The 24,427-nt window shown below is 38.5% G+C and overlaps 1 protein-coding gene across 7 annotated transcripts in view; it reads right to left on the bottom strand.

The window, feature by feature from the left end:
* Window positions 1–24,427, bottom strand: part of TENM3 (teneurin transmembrane protein 3) — a gene marked incomplete at its 5' end in the record, with an annotated part of 317,770 nt that overhangs the window by 111,403 nt on the left and 181,940 nt on the right. For 5 of the 7 annotated variants that reach the window (XM_082316361.1, XM_082316362.1, XM_082316363.1 and 2 more), the window contains one exon: window positions 5,924–6,162. In XM_082316361.1, the coding sequence (XP_082172487.1) occupies window positions 5,924–6,162 (239 nt within the window). Of the gene's footprint in view, window positions 1–5,923; window positions 6,163–20,094; window positions 20,188–24,427 lie in introns of all 7 variants that reach the window. The other 2 variants (XM_082316366.1, XM_082316360.1) reach the window with 1 other exon arrangement.

The raw sequence follows: 24,427 nt of genomic DNA, 5'->3' as shown, positions 1-24,427 counted from the left end.
GTTCTCAGTGACAGTATCATTACAATACTCAAAATTAAATGCAGGTCAAAGAGAAAAACAGTTTCTATAAACACATAATGAAAGTAAGGTGATTAATGGCAACTAAACTATGTTCTCCCTCATGCCTGTTAATTACAATATCTATGCTGGGTATTGTAATAAAAATTTCATTTAAATGGCATTATTAATTAAGTTGTTTTCCTCATTCCTGGCAGTAATTGAGCTTTACAAACAGCAGAATAATATTAACTTGGCATTGCAATCAAAAAGAAATATATTGTTCTTTACTGATAAAGTAAAATAGACTCCTTTTGATTACAGGTATATTTAGTCATTGCTTTAGTCACAGAACTTCAATTCTTAACTGTCATGGTTATAAGTCCATTAGTTTTGGGGAGGGTAGTTCTGCCCTACTATGACTTCTGCCACTGAGCCCAACAGGAAAGGCATCTGGTCCTCCGCAATCTGGGAACAGATGTGAATGCCAGCAGCTGTCACACTAAACCCTGAGTAATATGGGAGAACCACAGACAACAAACTCAGAAACAGCACTGGAGACATGGAAAGTTAACCTCAGTTTGCAGAAACAGACAATTTTCTAATTTTTAAGGATTACTTAAAACTCACCTGCAGGATAGTTAATTGACCCTCAGCTGTAATTTTCACACCCTGCATCCTTCTGTGTCAGTCTCCTCTAATGACGAAACTTGCTTGTTATTTTTCTTGGCCACCTCCTTCTTCTCTTTCTACCTTAAAACCTCTTATCTGAAGTTGCTCTGTTATTATTCTCAATAAGTTTTTGAGACAACTCTGAAGATAGTTGTCCGTTATTAGAAATCTATTAGCATATAAATTTTCAGCTTACTTCAAGTATCTTGAGATGATGATAAAACAGTAACATTTTCAGATGGACAAAAAGCATGAATGCAGAATATAATAACCATAGAATAAGCACAATGTATCTATTTTTATACAAATGTGGAAAATATGAATTATCTGTAATTATCAAACATGGCTTTCAAGTCTGGTATCTCTTTTCCATTCGCATTTCATTTGCAATTTGTGTTATGAGTGTATGGTCATCTCTGTGTCATAGCAGAACAGCTGTTTTTCTACTGTTTCTCATAGAATGAAATATAAACGACAATATATGTTTTCCCAGAAGATGTTTAAGTTGTTAAGTCTAAATGTTAGCTTTCTTTTCCGTCCAAAATGGATTTGCTTAACTGTTCACAGCAAGCAGCAGTGATAAAAATAGTCCTGTGGCCTTTTTAATTAAATAAAATTCCTTTTTCCTTTTTTTTTTTTCCTACAGAAGAGATGTCCTTCTGTTATCACTGATATTTAAATATTTGCTTTATCACAAAGAATAGCTGGCTGGAGTATATTCTTGTCCTGACCACTGGCTGCAGAGCTAAGGCTAACAAAATGATCAATCCCAAAGTACACAGAGGGTAAAATCCTCAACAGATTTGGAAGTATGACAGATTGTTGTGAAGTCGTCAGGATAGCAGAGGCCTGACTAAATAGGTCTGGTCTCACTGTGTATTCAAAGAATGTTTATGTTAATAGAAACCTATTTAGCAGACATAAGACAACATTCATGAGAGATGCACACAGTCTTTCAGTGTACCACTCTTCAAGCTTAGTTAACTGAATCTGGTATCGTAATTCCAGCACTGACTGAGGACAACTGCTCACCTCTTCAGTTCCATGCACAGTGAAATTGGCACTAACTTCTTGTATTGACTTAGACAACGTCAAGATAGTGCCACTGGCAATGGAGAATCAATTGCCAAAGCAATTCCTGGGGAAGAAAGAGGGGCCCTGATGTCCCCAAATTCTCATTAATTTTTTTCTCCTTTCTCATTTAATTCTCATGGAGTTGTTGAATCCACACTAAAGAAGAAATAATTAGTACAGTACCAATCAGCCTGTTAATATAGCTGGCCAGAGTCTGTGTTATGCAACAACATGTTGGAAACAACTGCTCCTGACTGATGTAGTTCTCTCTAATTCAACAGTGGATTTTTCTGTTAGAAAAAAACCCACAACCAAGAACAACAAACTCCTTCCCTTAATAAAACCAAGAGTGGACAGAGAAGTTCCCAGAAGGTAGAACCAAAGGATGGAGCTTACATATGAAACCTTGATTTGATACCCATGTTTGACCTATGAGTTGCTCTGCAAAACTTTCCCTTAATTCATTCACTGCAAATGATGGATGCTGAATGAGGCACTAAGCCATGGGGAGAAGAAGGACGAAGTTCTGTTTTGTCTCGCGTATTGTAAAGCTGGACTCTATTTCTGGCTCTAACTCAGACTCCTTGTACAAAGTTTCGGTAAAACTATTAATGTGTATATAGAAAGAGGTCAAACTGAGGCAACTTCATAGTTCTTACTCTTTCATGGCTTAAATTTAATACTGCTCTTCCTAGGCTTCCAAACAGGGAAAAAGATTCTAAAATGTTCATGTTGGAAAGAAATTGGTTGTTTTCTTGCTTGGTTGCAAACCTGATTATGGATAGCAGTTAAGCAAATGAGCAGCTTGAAGAAATTCCAGTGTAATCTTGATCCCAAAATGAGGCAGTTTATATTCTTTATTCCCCATCTTTTTAACTCATTATTTCAGGGAGCTTTTCTTTGAATCCTTTACTCTAAATTAGACCTATTTTTTAAATTCAACTCTTCTGTATGTTGCTGTACTATCCTTTGGTTCAGCACTTGCATGTTTCTGTTGTTTAATGCCTTGTTTCTCAACCATTTAACAGTAGATGAAGCCTCTGAACAAAGGACCAACATTTTCCACAACTCACTTCTATTTTCTCTAAAAATTAGCAGGTCTCATTGACAAGAATGGTAAACTTAAACATTTTGTACATTGCAAAATGATTGAGAGACACCACGAGGGATAGAAAAGCAAGAATATGCGGGGAGGCTAGAAGTGAGGCTTTCTTTCCTTTAGACTGAAATAACATTTTCAATTCCTTGTGACCCCCAAGACTGCATTAAGTGGCCTTACAATGCAGTGTTTGCTCTGGTCTCTCCCCATGCTGACATCCTCTGCTCTCACCTCCTCTTTGCAGACTTTGTGAACGTAGGAGTCTTTCCTGTCAGAGTGATGGAAGAAGTGCAAGACAGACCAGGCTCTCGATGCAGCTCCTTCCTCTGGCTGGGCTAACTGACGGAGCAGTAATTGACTGTGCAGTTCTGCAAAGGCAGACATGAAGTCTAGCAAACTGTCTCTTCTGCCTTATGTTGCCTGAGCAGAAGCAGTGGAATCCGAAGTCACTTTCTCTACCCCATATCCACCGCAACTAAAATAAGCCTGGGCATGACACATTCATCTCTCTGCCTTTCTGAGAAGGGCCTGGTTAGACCACCATTCCCCAGGTGAGCGGTCCTATTAGTTCTTCAGTGTGCAGCTGCCACAGTCACGCAGTGGACATCAGCCACACTATGCTCCTTATCAATGTGTACTGGTGTATTTTGCAGCAAGGGCTGTAGCATTTTCACATTTGTGGCAATGTCTCTCTATGAAGTTCAAAACATGTTTCAAACTGGCGTTACCACCTCAGCTACTGTAAACCTCAGCAGACAAGCCAGACCACTGTGTTAGAGGCGTGTCATGGGATGCTAGAGGTCACACAATACCGCAGTCCTTCCCATCTTTTTATGTTATGACCCATTTCCTACTCAGTCATTTCCCTTTCACACCTATGCTATGAAACAGTTAACCAAGATGAAGGACCATTTCCATCTTACATTAATGATTTCCACCAATTTATACTTGGATGGCCTATTAAATGGAGAGTATTTCTGATATTACATCTGTAGAGATGGGAAAACCACGTATATGAATGAGTGTAATCCATTCACGGTTTTATGGACCCAAAGTCCTCTAGAGAGCGTCCCTGAGTGCTGGATTTTACATTTAGATTGCTGACTTAGCTGAAATATGTGTAATATCACCAGTAGGCAAAGAGCTCCCTATTGACTATGGGTAGAGGAAGGCCATTGTGCATTGTTTATTTCAGCAAGGATGTGAGCTGGCGTGTGCCCATGAAATGTTGTACAGCTATATTTGGTTTTTTTTTACAGGGTATGTGAATAAATGATGTGTGGAGCTGAAAGCTCTCACTCACTGGAAAGCTTGGCTCTTTTTCCCGAATACAGGAATAGAGGCGCATTAGACATGCTTGTATTTCTTAATGTGCCTGTGGGAGAAATAATCCGGTACAGCTATCTTCTTGTGCCCCTCAGATTCATAAGTAATCTGGCTCTTTGGGGCTAGCAAAGTGTAGAGCTCAGCTCAGAATCAGGTCTTCAATATTTTACTATCTGTATGGCTGTTTTTCCCAGTTCTTGACAGTGATACTTCATACTGAATTCCTTCTTTCGTATTTACGTATTTATTTAGTAGCAGATGTTTGCTTCTGATGACTTATGAGGCAATATGATGGAGACTGAGCACAATTAATGTGTTTTATAAATGGGATTATTTCAATCCCACTATAAAAAAGATGTAGTATGAAAGACTAGCTCTAAACCACACCTTTATATTCCTGTGCACATTCACACACAATAACCACAGATCCAATGATTGAAAGGGGCTGGACAGCAGTGGCAAGCCCTATATTTGCATACATCCCTTTTGCTCTTCGGGGCTGGCAGCTGAGGTGCAAAGGGTGCTCAGGGTGCTCTGCTTTGCCGGGGCAGAGAGGAATTTCTCTAACTACCCAGTTTCTTGCATTGTTCACAGGAGCTTCAGCCCAGTAAGATCTACTTCAAGGCTTTATACAGCTTACGCTGTGCCTTGGACTGAAACGTAGCAAGTCTGTTTCAACAAAGGCAATGAAGATTTAAGGATCATAAGGCCTTCTAGGCTTTATTATTAATTTACACTGATTTTAAAAAGAGGGAGGGAAGGAGAGATTGACTCTCCTCTTTCTATTTTCTTTCATTGTCTTTTTAAGACTCTGAATCTGAGTGTAACCAATACCAAAACCCAGACCCTTACACTTATATTTCCATAACCGTGGTGACTTAAACTTCTAATTAACAAATCAGTTAAAAGAAAGTCTTTGAAGACCATTTATGGACTCAGAGGTGAAAAAATCTGTAATCTGGACAAAGCTGCAGAAGAAGTTACAAGCACCAAAAGAGCCTGTTCTTTTCCCTTATTAAAGTCAATGACATTTTTCTCACAGACAACCACTGCCCCCATTAACTGCCTAAAACTCAAATTATATAATATTTATAGCAAACATTTATGAAATTAAATAATTAGAGAGATGAAGAAATAAAGGAAATCCTCTAAAATAAAAATTGGAAAATGGAATTTAACAAACAAATAGAGAAAAGAAAGAATAATTAAAAATAAACAACCCACAGGAGAGGAAGAAGTCTCCATCTTCTCTGCATGTTGTCCTTTTGGACAATTATTTTCCCTATTTTGAAATCAGAAGTCTGTATTAGACTTTTGCTCTAGCTCTATACGCAAACATACGTGCATGTAATGATGAAATAAGTGATAGTTAGCATTCCTAAATGTTGAATTAGTTATATTTCATGCAAAATGAGAGGAAAAGAGTTCCAGGGATATGCTGCAAGTTACATTCACATTACGGAATTTTTACAGCCTATATTTTACACATACTTTTATAAGAACTAGATACCACATAGCTTAATTGCAGTTCAAACACTTCTTTGAAGTTAATTCACCCACTATCATGCTGCAGAATGCTTGCAAAATATTCAAATTTTTTATTTCCTCTAAACAGTTGGGAGTTTTCATTAAATCAATGTTGTGGTTTTTACTGTTACCAAAAACTTTGCTAGTTAAAGGTTAGTATGTCACAGTCCATATACAATCCATCAGACATCCCTATTCATGGTGACAATTATAAAAAATGGGACTCACCTATAAAGTAGGACAGCAGTATTGCCAGCAGCACTGAGACCCCTACAGCACAGAGTGCAGTACATTTCCAGCTACAGTACTTCGAAGACTTCTTGAATTTAAAAGCACTTCTGGATAGAGTGTTCCTAGGTAGTGGCCGAGTAGGAGGGGAATAAACAGAGCCGGATGCCATTGTGTACCCTGGCGTTGCAGTACTGAACAGCGGTGTGGTCCCTGTTCCTGTTTTGAATAGGAAATGCCTGTGGAAGAAAGAGTGTATGGTAAAGTATAAAAGTAAATAAAGCTGGAGCACAGGCAGTCATACCTCTTTTGTTTAAAGTTGCCTATGTCTCAAATAGCTAAAAACATCCAATCTACAAAGGGTCATAGAAGCAATACTTGTCGCTACACTCACACATAAAAAAGGCACTTTGACTTTAAGAAAAGCCTGCACACCCCCAAACATTAGGAACACACTGGTATCCAGACAGGAAACAGAACTACCCAAAATACGGTATGGTAGGGAGGAGGTCTCTCAGAGTTTATCCGACAAGTAGGGACAGGCTTTCTGCTGCTGTTTATTTTTGTTGGCTTCCGCTACAGACTACAGGGAACTCCATTAAAAAGTCAATAATGAGCAATCTGACTATAGCCCACACTACTTATCACAGCTTTCCTGGGTTAAGTACAAAGAAAACAGCAATCTCTCAGATACAAACTTTTGGCAACTTTGCCAAAATTAGTCAGTTAAAAGATTTTTTTTTTTGTGTCCTAAATACTCAGTTCACTAATTCATATCTCCTCACGCATAAGCTTACCATAACAAGATCTGATTATGGATACAGCAGCTAGTTACAGCCTGGGAAATACTCCACAGAAATATAAGAACTACAGCCAGCAACAGAAATGAAAAGCAAAGCCAAGTTAAGACACACTCTGTGAGTTACCAGTAAACTTAATCTTGTTCAATTAAAATTTCTAAAAGAAATACTACTCCCTGAGCCTAACTACAGCAGAATCCTTTAATTTTAGTTCATGCAAGCATAATTATTTTGGAAGAGCCTCTAAGCATAGCATATACTACCTGGAGTTTTTCTCCTGATGCAACTCTCTGAACAATAAAACCTCAGCCAAACAAAGATCTTTGCACCAGGGGTTTTTCCACCAATTTGTTATGTTGGCAACTCTGTAGTGTAAGGCTTGGCCTTACCTAATAAGGCTTTGCAAAATGAATACATTATAGCTAAAAATGGTAAGAAAGCACACTGTGGAGAATTTTCAACTTACCAAGCGCATGAACAGCTAAACAGAACTAGAGAGGTGTTTGCATTTTTTAATAGGTAAGAGACACGCATGAATTGCTGATACCCAGGTCCTCCTGAAGCCAAGTGCATGCCTACACTGTGTTCGGCTACTGCATGCCACCTATATAGTATGATGGGTCAGAGGATCTAGCACCAAATGAGCTAGCTGTGGAGGGGAAAGCCCTCTAGTTACACCACGTGGCACTGTGGACTCCTTCTCAGCTGACGGGACTTTCATCCTCCAGGACCCATGCTTGGATCCTTGCATAGTAATGGACCAACCTATACAGGTATAGCGGCTTCATCAAAAATGCACTGTAGAGACACTAGAAATTAATTTGCCCCACTGCAGCCTGAGAAAAATACCAGCAGTTGATAAACAAGGTTTGTTATTTGCAGGTGATTTTGCTACAGGAGGTTAACAGATGAACTAGAACATCTTGGCATAAGCCCTCTCCTTGAAAATATTTGCATTACAAACATGATCCCATGAAATATGCTACATAGGTTACTTCATTTTGAACAATATTAAACTTGCTGGCAGTAACAACAGAAGGATACGCACTAGATCTACCGATGCACAACAGCACATCCCAATTTCTCTTGGCTTCTGAGCTTAGAGGATTACCAACAATTTCAAAAGACAAAGCCCTTGTGGTTTAAATCCTCTCTAAGAAGGTACTTCATTAAAAGTTGTGACATTTTCTATGTAGCAAACACCAAAATAATAATAACTAGACCCATGTAAAAAATGTTTTACACCTTACAACACCATTACTTTGATTTTACAGACTCACAGAAGCATGTAGATTCATTAAGTCCTGTTAAAGTGTCTTATCCACTTGACCTTTACAGCTCTCTCATTTCTGGCTACATATGGTAAATGCTACGTCCAGGTGTATTTCCCAAACAATACCTACATAGATCTCAAGAAAATGCCAAACACAAAGGTGGCCGTTTCCCTCTCTATGTGCAATGTGCACTGTTTGGGGGACTGAAGGAAAGCCATTCAGTAGATATAATCATACTCCTCCTAAACGTCAGCTTCCATGTTAAAAATAAGAAGCTGCCTGACCAACCTGCAATTTTCACATCCTCCTGCTCTTGCTGTTAGGCTCAACAGACTAAAAATGGAAACTGGCATTATACGAGCACTTGAATAGAATTCCATATACTCTAAGCTTCAACAAAATAATAATAGAACGGTTTGGGTTGGAAGGGACCTTTAAAGGCCATCTAAGTCCAAACCCCAATGCAACAAAACAGTCAGCCTCTGATCTTTTCCTTTTTTTCCCTCTGAGAAAGTGAGAGCTGAGATGTTGGCTTTGGTACTGCACAGCCTACTAGAGACTGTAATCCATATTCTCAAAGCCTTTGAGGAGTTAATCCCATAGATAAACTCAGGAGATGGCTGCGTATCTATGGTGGTGTGAGCTGTCATAGCTCTGACAGTCCACCTCAGGCATCAAGGCAATGAAAGAAAATTTTAACTTTTATATGTGAATTCAGCAGTGCGTAGTCTTAGGCAGCACACAGCACGACTCCTCACTTTAAGCTATTCCTCCTTTGCTTCGAATCCCATGAATACAATGCCAGAGCCGTCGCACTGGCTGGCTGGAGAACGCCAAGGGAAAAATGATGACAGAAACCCCAGCCTGGCATTTTCCTCTGGGTTAAGAAAATTTGTTTGGATCTCTCTATTCCTAATGAGTGGAGTTACTACCAAAGTTGTCAGAGTCTCTCCTGCTACATTAACTCCGAGTGATAAGTATTTAAAGTATAATGTTATCAGACTTGCACATCTTGTCTGCCTCACTGAGCCATGCCAAACAGGGTTCCTACGAGACGCTCAGGATATGGTATCTGACAACAAATCCAGGCTGCTTCCAGATAATGCTGCAATTCTTATGCTCTTGAAATATAATCTATCCACAAATGATTTTAATTACCTATATATCCATCTACCTTGTCTTTTCAAACCATGGAACTCGAATACCTAGTTTCTAAAGCCTAAACTGTTTGCACTACTTGACCAGGCGCTGACTTACCGGCAATTACACTCTGTTTCATCTCATAGGGAGCTTATAGCATCTGCAATAGTCTATCTTCCATTCAAAATTGATCATCTAACAAGCACTTGCTAGATCTTCATGTAAGCAGCACTTTAAATATTTTATTAAGCTTTAGAGTACAAAAAACCAGTGAATCATGCTAATATTTTACAAGACAAGCTAACTCTGTTTTTATTAAATAATTCAATTCACTTTTTAAAGCAAATAATCTTCTATTTTTACGTTTATTCAGGATATATTTCTGTCTGCTTATTCAGCGTATGTTTCTATTAAAAAGTGCAGCTTAACATTTTAGGGGGGAAGAATTCAGTACCTAACAAACCTAAACTATAGACTGGTAGCAAAATACAAAGTTATGTCATAAACTAGTCCTTGGATGCAAGGACAGCTGGGAAGTCCCCTTACTTCACAAATGGTAGGCATTTTACTTAAGCTTCCGCCCTTAAAAGATAAGACAGAAATACAGCATCAAAAACCTCAAAGATGTCAGCTCAGAAAACAGAAGCATATGAAGAAAAGTAAAATAATCATGCTTTTAATTTAACTCTGTACTCTCTGAGCACCAAGTCCTGGTGTGCACCTACTGACATGCAGATGATTTTCTTCATCCTCAAGTTGGGGGGAGGATTCACACCAAATAAGATTTTCTCTGTGTTGCTACTTCCTCTGTGGAAAATAAAATTGAAGCACCCTCTACTAAATTCAGTAAATGGGAAAGCAGGAGGGGAAGAAAGTGATACCCCCCCCCCCCCCATGAGTTGGGCAGAAAGATTAAGTTAACTGAAAACTGTGCCTTTAGAGAAATGGATTATCAGAACATTCAAGGACAGTAAGGCTCAGACCATAAGCCCAAATATTTCTGAGATAGGCAGGTGTCCAGCAACAGAAATGTGATTTAGAATAACTTTCTTTGTGAAAGGATCTGTGACAAAAACTTTTGACCCCAGTTTAGAAGAAAATGGATACTATGCATCAATGAATGCAATATTACATAAATATGTCCGGAAGGCCCTAAACTCCAGGCTGCCAGAAGCATAGATATTACACAAATAAACTATCACCAAGCAAAAAGGAGCATTCCACATTACTTTTAAATAGATTGGTCTCAATTTGTATAGAATTATTGCATAATTTTAAAATGCCTAATGTAATTTTTACATTAGATACGTAACTTCTTTTTTTTTTGGCTTATACTGAAATTGCTTCACCTTACAAAAGATTCACTGCAGTCTGTAGCTATGATTTCTCTGGTTTTCGGCATCATATATAGAATGCTTTGCATATACTTGGAAGACATGTGAAAGAGCCTATGTTATCCTTTACAACAACTTTCTTGGCAGCATTTTAGTTCTGTTTTAAAGTATTTCATACAGCACAACCACACCAATAGAGTGCTGAATCCCATGGCAAATATGTCACAGTGTTATTAGAAGTCACACAGCACTTTTACAAAATTCCTGCTAAATAAGGAATTGTGAATAAGGCCCAGCAAGATTCTATTGAACTTCTTTAAGTACATCAGAATATACATCATATTTTATCACCTCAACAGTGAAATTTAAAGGCAGCTATTGTTATTTTGTGCAATGTGATTATTTAGATGATAACTGCTGTCACAGAATAAAGGTCAATATTGCTAGCCCTTATGCATATAGAATAACAAAACTCACCTTAAGAGCTACAATACTGTTGATCCAGAATAAAACCGTATTTAGAATATATGTGCTTAAAAAACCTAAATCCCTTGCTCCCTCCCAAATCTTTGTCTCTTGTGTATTGTTGTATACTACCAGCACCTGAAGAATCTGGAGCAGAATAAATCTATTACTTTGCTCATGTTTCTGAATAGAGAGATTCCACCGTGATCAGTAACAAATGTCACAGTGCCATTGCAGTACAGGTTTTCTTGCAGTACTGTCTTCTGTACTGTCCTACATGCAGTCTGTTCCACGATGGTGTTAGTGATACGTGGCTCTGCAGATCGTTACAGACCACTACCGGAAGACCACTGAGGAAGAACAGATATAACACTCAGAAGACTGCACTACAAAAGGCATTCAATGTTAGAAATTATCTCTGACCTGGACTTTTGAAGGAGGTCTCTGTCTAAAAAACAGTGCAAGGGGTAGGATTCCCGCAAGCATATGCTGTAAAATGAGCAAGTTAGGTCATTCCAAAAACTGTGGAGGAGGAGGATAATCTTATTTGATAGAGAACAGTTACATGTGCAAAATCTGTGTGTAGCTGTAACCAAATAAGCAGAAACAGGAATTACCGCAGTAGGGCAGACCACCAGGAACAATACCCTGTCTGAAAGTCGCCAGCACAAAGGGAGGGGATGAACGCCTTCCACAGTACTTATTCACTAACGGCTTACTCTTTCTCTAAACAGTCCAAATCTCATGCTCTCACTGATGTCTTGTGGCGTTTTGTTCTGTAGGCTAAACACGCATCGTGTCAAAACGTATTTTCTTCTATCAATTTCAAATTAAATTCAACTGATTGTTCCCTTGTTCTTGTATAATGAGCATGTACTGTTTGCCCTGCAGTACATAAAGACAAAATTTTTATAATATTACTGTGTGATTCACCTTATTTTTAGGGTAAAACATACAAAAGTATTAAAAAGTAGTTGCCTAAAGCAAAAAAGCAAAATTTAGGCTCTTTATGGGTCAGGCAAAGGCAACTGTGGAGTTGAGGAAAGCTGTTTTCAGATACCTGTTGTTTCAGTGCAGAATATAACAAAACTGACATTTGGAAGGTGACGGAATAGAAAGTGACTTGAGGAGAAGTGGAAGAGGAAAGAAAAACTCTCTCTAACATTTTTTGCATTTGCTTCTTTTACCCTTAGGTACCAGAAGACCCCCATCGCCATTGCTGTTATCAAAATTTTCCCAGGAACAGCAGAGTAAGATGATAAGCAGTACAGCAAGCAGCAAAAGCAAAAAGCAGCCACTAACGAGCACTAGACTCTAACACAGAGTAAGGCAAGCAAGCCCCATGGCAAGCACAGAAGCCTGCCGACTAATAGCTGAACAGCAATAACAGCTATAAATTCGATCTAGCACATTCCAATCAAATCTGTCGTTATCTCGAACCCTTCGAGCCCCACGTTGGGCGCCAAAAAGGACTGTCATGGTTTAACTCCCGCCGGCAACTAAGCACCACAGAGCCACTCACTCACTCCCCTCACAGTGGGATGGGGAAGAGAACTGGAAGAGTAAAAGTGAGAAAACTCGTGGGTTGAGATAAAGGCAGTTTAATAGGTAAAGCAAAAGCCCCACATGCAAACAAAGCAAACCAAGGAATTCATTCACGACTTCCCATCGGCAGGCAGGTGTTCAGCCATCTCCAGGAAAGCAGGGCTCCATCATGTGTAACGGTTACTTGGGAAGACAAACAGCACCACTCTAAATATTCCCCCTTTGCTTCTTCTTCCCCCAGCTTTATATGCTGAGCATGACATCATGCGGTATGGAATATCCCTTTGGTCAGTTGGGGTCAGCTGTCCCGGCTGTGTCCCCTCCAAGCTTCTTGTGCACCCCCAGCCTACTCACTGGTGGGGTGGGGTGAGAAGCAGAAAAGGCCGTGACTCTGTGTAAGCACTGCTCGGCAGTAACTAAAACATCCCTGTGTTATCAACATTGTTTTCAGCACGAATCCGAAACATAGCCCCATACTAGCTACTATGAAGAAAATTAACTCTATTCCAGCCAAAACCAACACGTTGACTCATCTGTTCTCCTTGCAATTTGAGAAAGATCCTGGACATATTAGCAGTTACCAGTACAGGGGACCGCTGTTGGCTCAAAAGATCACTGTACTTTACTTGACTCTTCCAGCTAAGGCAATACCATTCTGCCTTCTGTAATCACAGGTTAAGTACTTTATGAAATGAGCACACAGAGTTTTACATTGTGGAACATAGGTTAATCTTCCCCCCAAAACCAACTCAAATCTGCCAGTACTTAACTTTATTAAAAATTATCTATTTACCTCGAAGGAGTGTTGAATCTGTGGACATTAATATATGAATTAAGACATTTGTAAGCAAGCCCAGGTAAATGTTCTTATCCATTCTGCTAAGGTCCTCAATCCGTTACCCTGGATTCACTCCAAGGCACGAAGCAGTAATATCTACACCTTAGATATCTAGAATTAGGAACACATCAGTTATCTTCTCCTAAGGCTCAAGAGGCGGAAAAAACTTCTATCAAATCCACTTTGAGTGACTGCAGGTTGAGAGAAATATAAATTTTAGTGAATTTATGTTTTGGTGACATATTTACGTTTCAGGACCAGCACTTCAGGAGACATGACTTCTCTGCTCGGAATTCGACAGTACTCCTAATGACTTGGTTTTGATGTTTAATATAATATTATTGTTGAATTTCTGGGAATAAAAATGGTAATTATTCTGTTTTGTAATGAATACAGCTGTGATGACTGCTCACCTGAACTAAAAATAAAATACCAGATTTTGTCCAAAAATGGTCCCGATTCAAAGTGCACCTATCTGGAGACAGCAGCAATCAGTAATTCTGCTTTTCAAAAGTGTAATGGCACCTTCTACAACAGTTTGGCAGCACCATAAGGCCACTGTAAGCAAGGACATAAGGGTAGCTGCAGCTTTATAGTCTTATTTCTCTGATGGTCCAAAGGGGCATAGGAAAGTCAGAAGAGACTTCTGAGGTTTGGGAGCTCTCATTCTCTACCTCAAATACGTCATTAATGACACATGCAGAGATAGCGTGTGCTTATCTCTGTGTGAAGACCTAGCATTTTATTTGCCATTTCCATACAAAGAAATCAATTCATCTTAAGAAAGTAACTTCAAGAGAGGGGGGATATATCCAGCTGCAGCTATTTTAGTCTGTTCCAACTTCTCTCATTTACATTTTTGTATTTATCTCTCCCTGACTTTCCTTAACGCAAACCAGCTGAATTTTTCCCTCCTGGGAATAGGTTACCATGCTTTCTGTTTGTTTACAAAAACCCTACCAGATACGTTAACTGTCAGAATCAGAACAAAACCATTAACTGTGGAAAGAACGGTGGTCTGAGATCGCAATCAATCATTGCACTGCATCTACTGACCAGTGTGCTCTCTTTCTGCTGACAGACCCTATTCATGCTGGATTGAACTGGGTTCTCTGAGTGAGATCATGACCTTCACCTGCCACTTGACATTAGAGAGCTCCACCTGGTTCACTAATGGATAGATCACATCAATAAATCTGCTTCCTCGCACTGAGTTGAGGAAGCAGATGGAAAGAGAAAATTAATCTCTGCCGACTGATGTTACAGGGAAGAGGTAAAAGATAACAGAAATTACTGGCTAGGTCTCATATGAACTCTGGTTCACTGATGCAGAGATCAGCTTTCCCAGTAGGCTCCAGAAGGAATTGCATTTTTGTTTCTCCGTGAGCACTTTATGCCTGTCTTCATCTTCTGTTAACATTCTTCTGAGATGAAACCTTGTAGCTGGTGGTGTTTGCCCTCAGCACAGGCTTATGACTGACTTCCACAGAACCATATGGCTGCATTTAACATAAATCCAAGCCAGCACAGAAACTACATTATGCTGTGAATTTGTCTCAGTTTATTTTCTGTGCAGAATTGCAATCAAAAAATTGCTTAGGAAGAGATAAAAGTGAATTTCTGCTTCCTCAGAGCCAATATTAATACTACCATAATCCCGGAAAAAGCTCCAAGATCACATCAGATCAAATGATAATCAAAGTTTGGGGGAAAGAAAGAAAGAAGAAGAGAGCTATTATCCATATGCAAAAACAGAGGAAACATCTGTGGGAACTGGAGATAAGCCTCTTCTAACAGCTTATTCAAATGTTTCAGAAAAACACTTTACATATGGTAACGCCTGAATTTGGGTGGGTTTACACTGAGGACCCGCTTTCTTTACAAACTGAAGACTGAAATCCAAGAAAGAAAAAAAAATACTACTAGGGCTGCAAGTGCCTTCCTTACTGCTTGTGTGTTCTTTCACATCTGGCTGCTGGCAGGTTACTGCTCCACTGCTGGCTGCTGCTGGAGAAAGACTGCATAGGTCAGGCACGGCAACCTGCAGCTTCAAACAGCAATTCAGACATGACAGTATCCCAATCTGCTGCAAAAGCCACCAGGACATGGTGACTTGAAGGACTGGATACTGACAAAAGCCCCAGACTTCCTCTCTTTAGGTGTGTAAGAGTAAATCTCTTCCTCTGCAATGCACCTACCTTCTTGGTGGTGTGAGAAAGCATGCAGAGGGCACCTGTAAACATCCTATTATTTGCTCCTCCAAATTCAGATTCAGGCTGCTAGCTCTCTCCCCCGGAGAAGGAGGAGTACACTTCTGTGATATGCACATGCATGTCTAGGATCAAAAGAACCAGTATAATCAGCTGGCTCTGCTCTTTCATGCTCCTCTCTGCTATGCTGCACTCTGTGAAGATGAGCAAGGGAAACAAACAACGCTAAGCAGAAGTGAGCAGGAGAGCTGGATGCAAAGAATGACTCATGGTGCTGGGTTGGCAAGCAAAGAAACCTGCCGCAATTTTAGTTGCTCATACTCTTCGTTGCTGGATTGTCCCATTACCTACCTTCCAGAGGAGAGTGAGACTAGACTTATGTATGCTGAAAAAATATCAAGCAGCTCTGTTCTCCTTACAGGCTTCTTCTGGGTCTCTCAGAGGACTAGTACTTACACAAACTTCCATTTAGGTTACAGTAAGTGACTTCGCTCTGGATATTGTTGGTGATACTCACTTCTGAAGGAGGCAGCAGTTGGTGTGAACCTGACAGCCCCTTAGTGCACCTTCTGATACTGACAGTGTTTGTGCCATTCCAGATCTCCTCTCTCCAAAGGAAGGGAGAGTGGAGGAAAGCATCTCAATCTTGCACTGAGGACTGGAAATGCTTATGTGAGCAGTAACAATTTATATTACAATTACTTATCTTGTTCTCTGCTCTTGTGGAATCATATCCTTACCAAGACAGAGAGGGAAAGTTGTCTCTGAGATGAGGTATTCTAATCTTGGCCAGTTCCTGTCTTGAATATTATATAAGTTAAGCTTTCCAGGGAGAAAATCAGGGCACAAGTACTTCCTCCAACCCCTTTTACTACCCTTGCTGTCTTCATAAAGCTGAAAGAGAACAATTGCTCTAAATGTCTCAAAAGGCACATGGAGACAATTCCAAAGAGCCAATGAGGTTTAAGAGCGGCTCAGAGCTGCATTATTTACCCAAAGATTAATTCAGAAGTTGGAACAAAGGTTGAAATTTTGGCTGCAGCTGAAAGACCTGACTGAGCTACTGGACATTTTAAAATGAGATAAAAACAGAGGGAAGTTAAAGAAGTGAAGTATTATTCTGCCAGTGACTGATAGGATCTGATTCTGCCTCAAGCTGCAAACAGGCTGAAGTTTCCATCATAACGGATCTGTGAACCTTAGCTCACTTACTGATGTCCATAGCTGTGGTTCTCTTGCAATTCCGAGTCCGTGATAACCCATGATGAACTCTGTGCTGCCACTACTACGCTACCAGCAGTCACTCAAACAGCCAGATTCATGTCACTGCAGTGACAGCACTGTCATAACCTCTGAGTTACAGCCTCTACCACCAACTTGGCAACTGTGCATGTGCATGTGATGCAACTGTCATTCCTGTTTTCCAGTCCTTATTGTTCCTTGGTAGAAACTTGCATACTACACTTGCATACTCTCTCACATGCAACATGCCAAGATTTGTTGACTTGAGAGACCACCACTCAGGGATTCAACAAGGCAGGGGGTCACACCTCGTGCCCAGAAGAGGGTGATGCTTTATCTTTAATGGTACTCATTTCCACAGATGCCTTTTTGGAGCTGGACGTCTCTTTGTGCGACCGACATTATCAGAGACGCTGGATGCTGGCACTATACAGTCACCCAGGTTTTTGCTCTGCCATGATGTTTGGTATTGTTTTCTCACCTGTTTGAATGTGACAGTAAGAATCTCCAGAATCTGGTAAAATTCCTTTCTTGTTCAACTCGAGCTGCACTTATTGGGATGGCAAGCTTGACTGCAGCCATGCAACTGTAGAAAGAGGTTAGCTTTTAACTTTGTAAATTTTGTGTGCTTAACTGTATGGTGTTGATGACATTTTTTTACTCAAGTGTTTTTTGTTTAACTTGCAATTTTTTAAGCAAGTTTGAAGAAACTTCAGAGATTGCACTGAAAGCTTCTTATCAGCATAGGCCATCACAGATACAAAATCTGGTTTGATTATTTCTGGCTTCTGTGACTAGTAGGGCATATGCCAGCAGCCAAGGTTTCTCATCATCTTGAGTCGGTCCTATAGGTGATGAGGTGCATATTATTCAAAGGGACTTCACAAGTAATCATAAGCAGTAAAGGACAAGGAATAATCTTGGTTTTCATCCTAGACATTCAGTCTCTCTAATCCTCTAGCATTTTATCTAAGTCCTGCCTTGCCTAACCAACCACTCTCAGTTTCTCTTTCTGGACTACTCCACCTACCCATTTGCACACCCACTCCTACCTCTTTTGTGCCCAGTCATTTCCAGTTTTCTCCTCTCCACTCTGCACTCCTGACAACCTGGCCTCTTTTAGACTCAGCTCTCCTGAACTTTTTCCCCAACAGATGACAAAAATCCCCAGCCAAGCTCCTTGCAAAGAATTCTTACTTAAATACGACAGGAAGTTTTCAAACCCGAACCCTGCAAAAATATGAAATTTTCAGAAAATGAAGAGATTCTATAGAAATAGAAAATGCTAGGAAGCTTTATCTATAAGAAATATAAATATGGTCATTTGCTAATAGTGAATCTTACTTTTTTTTTTTTTCGGATTTTGACATCTGGATAACTTGGGGAGAGAACTACCAGGTTAGGTAAAAGAAAAACAGACTTTTTACTTCAAACTAAGCTGATCTGTCAACATGTATACCAACATATGTTTACATATTAGATAAAAGAATAGTGGTACCAAGTAAAGCCAACAATATATACCAATAAAATACTTTGAGATTTCCAGCTGTGCACAAATCCCTTGAAGCTATAAAAAACTATTCTTTAGGTCTAGGCCTATGAATCATTAGAATTTCTCTGCAAAATGTCTATTTCTATTATCATTATTAACACTAAAATTGTCAAATTCATTAGATTAATATTCTTTCCATAAGCCATACAAACTAAGAAATAGTATATCATAATGTAACACATGCATGACATGAAAACAAAGAAACAAATATATAACGATTCTAGCTGTGACACAGTATGTTAGTGAGGTTGATAAACTGAATCTTCATGCTGATAGCATGTTGTAGTCTCAAATCTATTATGCTTTGGAACCGATGTGTTATTATCTCTGGACAACTTTCACACCAGGAGATGATCCCTGCTAGCATAATTTTAAAAATGAAGGGATTACAAACAAGATAAATTTCATTGTATTGTTACCTGAATTAGTATCAACTAACGGGAATTTCATATAACATAGTCCATTTGCCAAAATACTTGCATTTGGTGGTCCCATTACAAACATATAAAGCATAAACCAGGCATGGTTCTATTAACTCTACTTCAGCAATTACGCATCTGAATCAGTATTGTATGGTAATTAGCCTAAAGGGAACAATAATATTTGGTTTTGTTCTTTTTTAATACAGTATGGTTCTTTTTTAATACAGTATGCTTATTTTTACTTTAAAGAAAATATATTAGGGTCTTCTGGTAAATATATGCAGTATCTTTTGAGTTTGCTGATAATGATTAACTAATTGAATTTAACATACCGTTCTCTTCCTGCTGTTGATTTTCATTTGTGGCTAAGTGAAAGTTTAAGAGTTTTTGGAACACGAAGCAGATCAATGTACAGTGTCAATATATTTTACAGATGAATTAGTTATTAATGGGCAGATGCATATCTCATTTAATCAAACAGCACCTTATCCCTTTTATAATGTTAAGAGTTATAATTAGAAAAACAGAATTTGGACATAAAGCTCTGATTTTTACCATAGTATAAACAAAAAAAAAGAAAAGGTAAATTTATGATTAATAGTTCTCTACTAAAATTTAGCATACTGTGCTGATTAACAGGCTGGAACTAATTAGAAATGGTATTCCTTTGTCAAGGTTTTTTTTTTGTTTGGATCAGAAACCAAGTATACTGATTTGGCATAAGAATGCCAAAACATAGTTCAAATATAAGATAGATATTAATGACAAAGTTAAATAGACATGGAACAATTCTATAATAGAAATTTTATTTAAACAAATTGAAACATTAATTTATATGGAATTCTCTATTTCCAGTTATATATTTATCAGCAGTTCCGATTTCAAACTAGCTGGTAAAAAATACTACAGATTAGATATATAATTCTTCTTAACTTCTTTGATTGGTCATTCCTTATGCTACATTTATATGTCATAATATTTCTAAAACAAACATTTGCTAAGTAGTAAATATATTACAAACTAAGGATCAGATCTGGCAAATGTGTAAGCATGCAAATAGTTTGCAACAGCTTGCAGAATTAGGCCACAGAGGATTAATACAACCTCAGTTGCACTCTTATTTTCTTAAGTGAAAGCAAACAAGATTTGGCAGTCAAAGTTTACCATTTTGTATTTACCACGAGTCAGTATGAAAGATTATTTAAAGTATGATTTAAAAAAAAATCAGATATAAAGATGAGGAAGTCTGTTCCAGATGTTTTTGACTATTGTAACCAAATTTTTTTTTAAATCACATTTTGTCTTCTGTGTCAACAGTTAGCATCATGCAAACACTTAGAGTCACATACCCATAACTGCTATCGTGATATGTTGGAGAAAACACATCCATCTCTATAAGGTTGTCATGACCATTTGCAAGGACTGCTTGATTTCCTAATTCTCTATACACAAAGATACAAAAAGATGAAATTAGAGTGGCAATTTCAAATTAAAGAATGGGATGATCCCACAAAAAGAATATACTAATTCTGTTGCATAACTTTCTTTTTTCACAGATGTGCAAAACTGCAACTGCATTTTGAATGCGGGATTTATCTGCCTTCCACGATGTCCTCTGAACTACATGCTGGGGTGTAACACAAAGACCTGGTGTTACAAGGCTACCATTAGGTGGTCACTGCCCTTTGGTGATCCCTTATTTATGTGAAAGTCCTTGAATAAAATTCCTGGCTGCTGCCCATGGCAAGAGAGGCTTAAGGACTGAACAGCGCATAGTGGGGGATGTTGTTTACCTGATGAGGCTGGACCAGAGATGAAATAATAAAAGTGAACTGAGACTCCTAAAATACAGTCTCTTGCTGGCTATCTGGCACAGTCAGCCAGCCGGTAAATACGCAGAGGGCTGACTACCAGAGTGAGTGGGGATCTCATGTTCGGCAAATGACACTGCACAGCAGCAGGGGAGGGAAAGGAAGGACCACAGACTCTGTCTCTCTCAGGGAATGGCGAGAAAATGAAGGGGGAGAAACAAAGCTAGGCACTATTATTTTGTTTAGAACTGCATATTTCTTTTGTCCTATCTAAAACAGGAAAAGATTGGTTTTGGAAAAAAAAAAATTGGGTCCATGCTTGCTTCAATGACTGCATATCTTTGAAGAGGGGAATGATAAACTCAAGAAATACTGTGCAAATACTACCCAATTCTGGACTATCAGTGCTTGCCTAAGAGACAGGGGATGAAATACACAACATGATCAAATTCCAAGTATTCATGGTGACAGCAAGGGATTTTTGAGCAGGAAGGATGCCAGAGAGATCAAGCAAAAGTCTAAAGTAAGACACTATTCACACCAAAGGAAACTTAGAAGCATATGGGCCCAGTGTGCTAGGATTCAAACACAGATGCTTGGTGAGCACCCGACTACATGAGAATGTCAAAAGAAAACAGAACTTTTTTATTCAACTTTAGTCTTTGGAAACAATACTGCCTGTTTGACTTCATGAACGTGTCTGACGCGTGTATATACTGACCCCATAATTATAGCATGTCAGCCTTTAAAAATGCATTCATGCTCTCAGCAATCTAAGTAAAGCAGAGTCCTGTTTCCTCCACTTGCAGAGCAGCAATGTGGCATGCCCACAATGATACATAGGGTCTTCAGAAGAGCAGGACGTGAAATCCATCCCCAGTTTCTGCCTTTATTTTGCATCATGCCTTCTCAATATAAGTAACATGTCTAATCAAGTCCATGTGTGAAAACCTGGAAGACTTACAGAATGGAACAATTTTGAATTTGATTAAACCAGGCACTGTTTTAGTGGGTGGAATGCGTAAAATAGCTGCTTTGAGCAGACTTTTAACCTGCAGCAACACTGTGCTTTTGCAGACAATCAATCAGCCTCTACACAAATTGATTTAAGACTTCCCTGGAAACTATCAACACCCTTTCCACACCTTAATCAATACTGAAGGCGCTAGCTTCATTGGCAATCCACCCCAATAAAGACATATGGGTATGTTCATCACACTTTAGGAGTTTCTAAAACCTTTGCATTCTAAAATGAAGTTTGGATCAAGCTTGCAGAATGGTTTTGAAGTAACACATTCTAGGAATTATTTTCTCTGTACCATTTCTGAGGTATTCTAGCACTTCAATTAAATCCTTCAAAATGCTGAAATATTTTCCAGCCATCAAGTATTTCTTCAACCAGTTCCCTCTTTCTTCTCGGTAAAATTAGTAGATAAGTAATTTATACAGTAATGTTCCTACCCACCCTATTATTAAGTATCAGTTTGGGGTAAGAGAATACTAAGCAATATCAGTATAGACTATGAAAAACATGCTAGTTTCTTGGTTAGTTTCTATAAAAAATTCACAGTCCATCATACAAAATGCAGCCACCTTTCAAAAAATGAGTTTTTTTATACAGCAAATCAAGTAAGAAAAAGCAAAGCTCTTCTTTGATTCACAGACACGTTAGCACAGATTCTGAATAAAGTTATCTAATATTCTCAGAGATTTATTCCCTGACTGGAATATGTAAATTTCCCCATTGCTGACAAATTTATCTTAGACATTCAATGCCTAAAATTAATGAAATATTGCCCGAGAAATGCAGTAAGAGATGCTATCAGCTGCTTTTATCAACAAATTTACGAATTCTAACATACTTTTCCTCTGCACATCTCTAACATACATAATTGATTGTGTATTAGAAAAATTCTGCACATTCAAATATTTAACAGAGAAAGCATTTAAAGAAGTGATTTACTAAGTATTTTTAAATATCAGTAATTTAGATCCTACTAGAATGCAAAGCCATGAGAATGTAACTAATGATCCTGGAGCTCAAGAACTCATTACTAAAACTAGCAGGTGAATAAAAACTTAAAAAAATAATAATAAATAATAAAAAAACCCTACTAATATTTAATTACTTAATCATCATTTATAATATTCAGACACCTGACACGTAGTCATGCATTTGCATGATTTTGGCTATCCAACCAGTAATTCAAAGAACAAAATGGAAAGTTATTTAATATAGTCCTGCTTTTTTATTTCTTCAAAAAGCGAATACTGTTCTATGGTGCTGGCTTCTCCAGCAGATCTATTGCTTCTACAGCAGAACCTAACTCACAGCAGGCTGGGGAAGAGTCAAATAGTAAAGATCATTAAATGTCCCATGAAAAGGTCCTGCAGTCTGCAGAAAATCAGAGGAAATCCGCAGGAAATATTTTCTTACTGTCTTGCCTTTTTTTTTAAATGTAGATTTTACTGAGCCCCAATAGAGTGAAGACAATTTCTGCCACTGCTCAGTAACCTCACTGTCATTTAAAGATGGCATCAAAGATGAAAGAAGCACTCATGTAATCCTCATAAAATTTTAAGCAAAGAGTCTTTTTATATTTAAAAAAACCATAAAATGGGAATTTCTGTTGGACGTTATTCATCTGTCACCTCACGGTTCATCCATTTAACCAGTAACAGCAATGCTTTACACAAAAGTATTAACTCTACACAGAGCCAAATTGCAGAATATTCTATTAAATATACAACTGAATCCAGTATTATGAAATATATATTTCGAAGTCACTTCCATTACTACTGCAAAATGATAGTGACTAAAACCTCCCTCAGGCTTTACAAATACATCCCTCTCACCTACATGCACATACACAAAAACAGCCTATTCACTATCCAGCTATACATGACAGCAAGTTGTATGTCATTTTTATGCCACCCATCACCAATATGAGCCTATAGATATAGAAAGATAGCTATGTATATATGCTGACATTCACATTCTGTACCTCTAAATGGCCGTCATCTATGTCAGAAAAAAAAAGGGGGGGGGGGGGGAGGGAAGCTGACTATGGGCATAAGCTAAAATATTGCCAATGATGAAATAAACTTTCTTTTAGGCTGAGAAAAGGATGAAGGAAGAGACCTATCACAAAGTTGTTAAAATAGTTGAAACTGAGCCTAAGAATCACACTCAGTAGGGAACCTTAACCAAAAAGGAAAAAATCAATGACAAATAAGATGGGTTCTTCACCTCCAGAGTTCCAGCCAAGTGAGACTATTAGAGAAACTACAATAGGGCTCTGTCAGTTTTTATGTGAAATTTCCACATTTCAGCTCATTCACAAGTGTTCAAAACTTGAACACGCAAATACCCTTTGCTTTTCATCAGGAACATTTAAAAGATGAAAAGACTCTACTAGGCAAAAAATATTTACTCCAGGTTGGAACCAGTATTCTCATTCAAGTCCTATGGCTTTTTCTCTATAAACACAATAAAAACATATATGGCAATAGAAGCAAACATCAAAGACCTTACCTATCTACTGAAGATTAACCAGCATCTGGAAAACATCAAACATCTTATTCCCACTACAAACTTATTTGTTCTATAAGAAAACTCTTTCTTAATGTACTAAGTTGTCTATGTATGATGATGAAATCCCTTCAGTGGAATCCTATTCCACAGTGTCTGTGTCTCATAAGTAATACAGGAGGGTCCACGAAAAGTAAGAAACGGAATAGCCATTCCCAACAGCCTGACAGCAGAGTTGCCTGAAACATCTGTAAGGACAAAACTACCTAATAGAGAATCTTAAGGTCATGTATGTTTTAAATTAGTCAAAATCAGCTGGACTACCTTTACTTCACTACA

This window comes from Platalea leucorodia, assembly GCF_965183815.1.
Source record: "Platalea leucorodia genome assembly, chromosome: 6".
Taxonomy (NCBI): domain Eukaryota; kingdom Metazoa; phylum Chordata; class Aves; order Pelecaniformes; family Threskiornithidae; genus Platalea; species Platalea leucorodia.
Note: the sequence above shows the minus strand (reverse complement) of the source record. Positions and strands in the feature narration are given on the sequence as shown.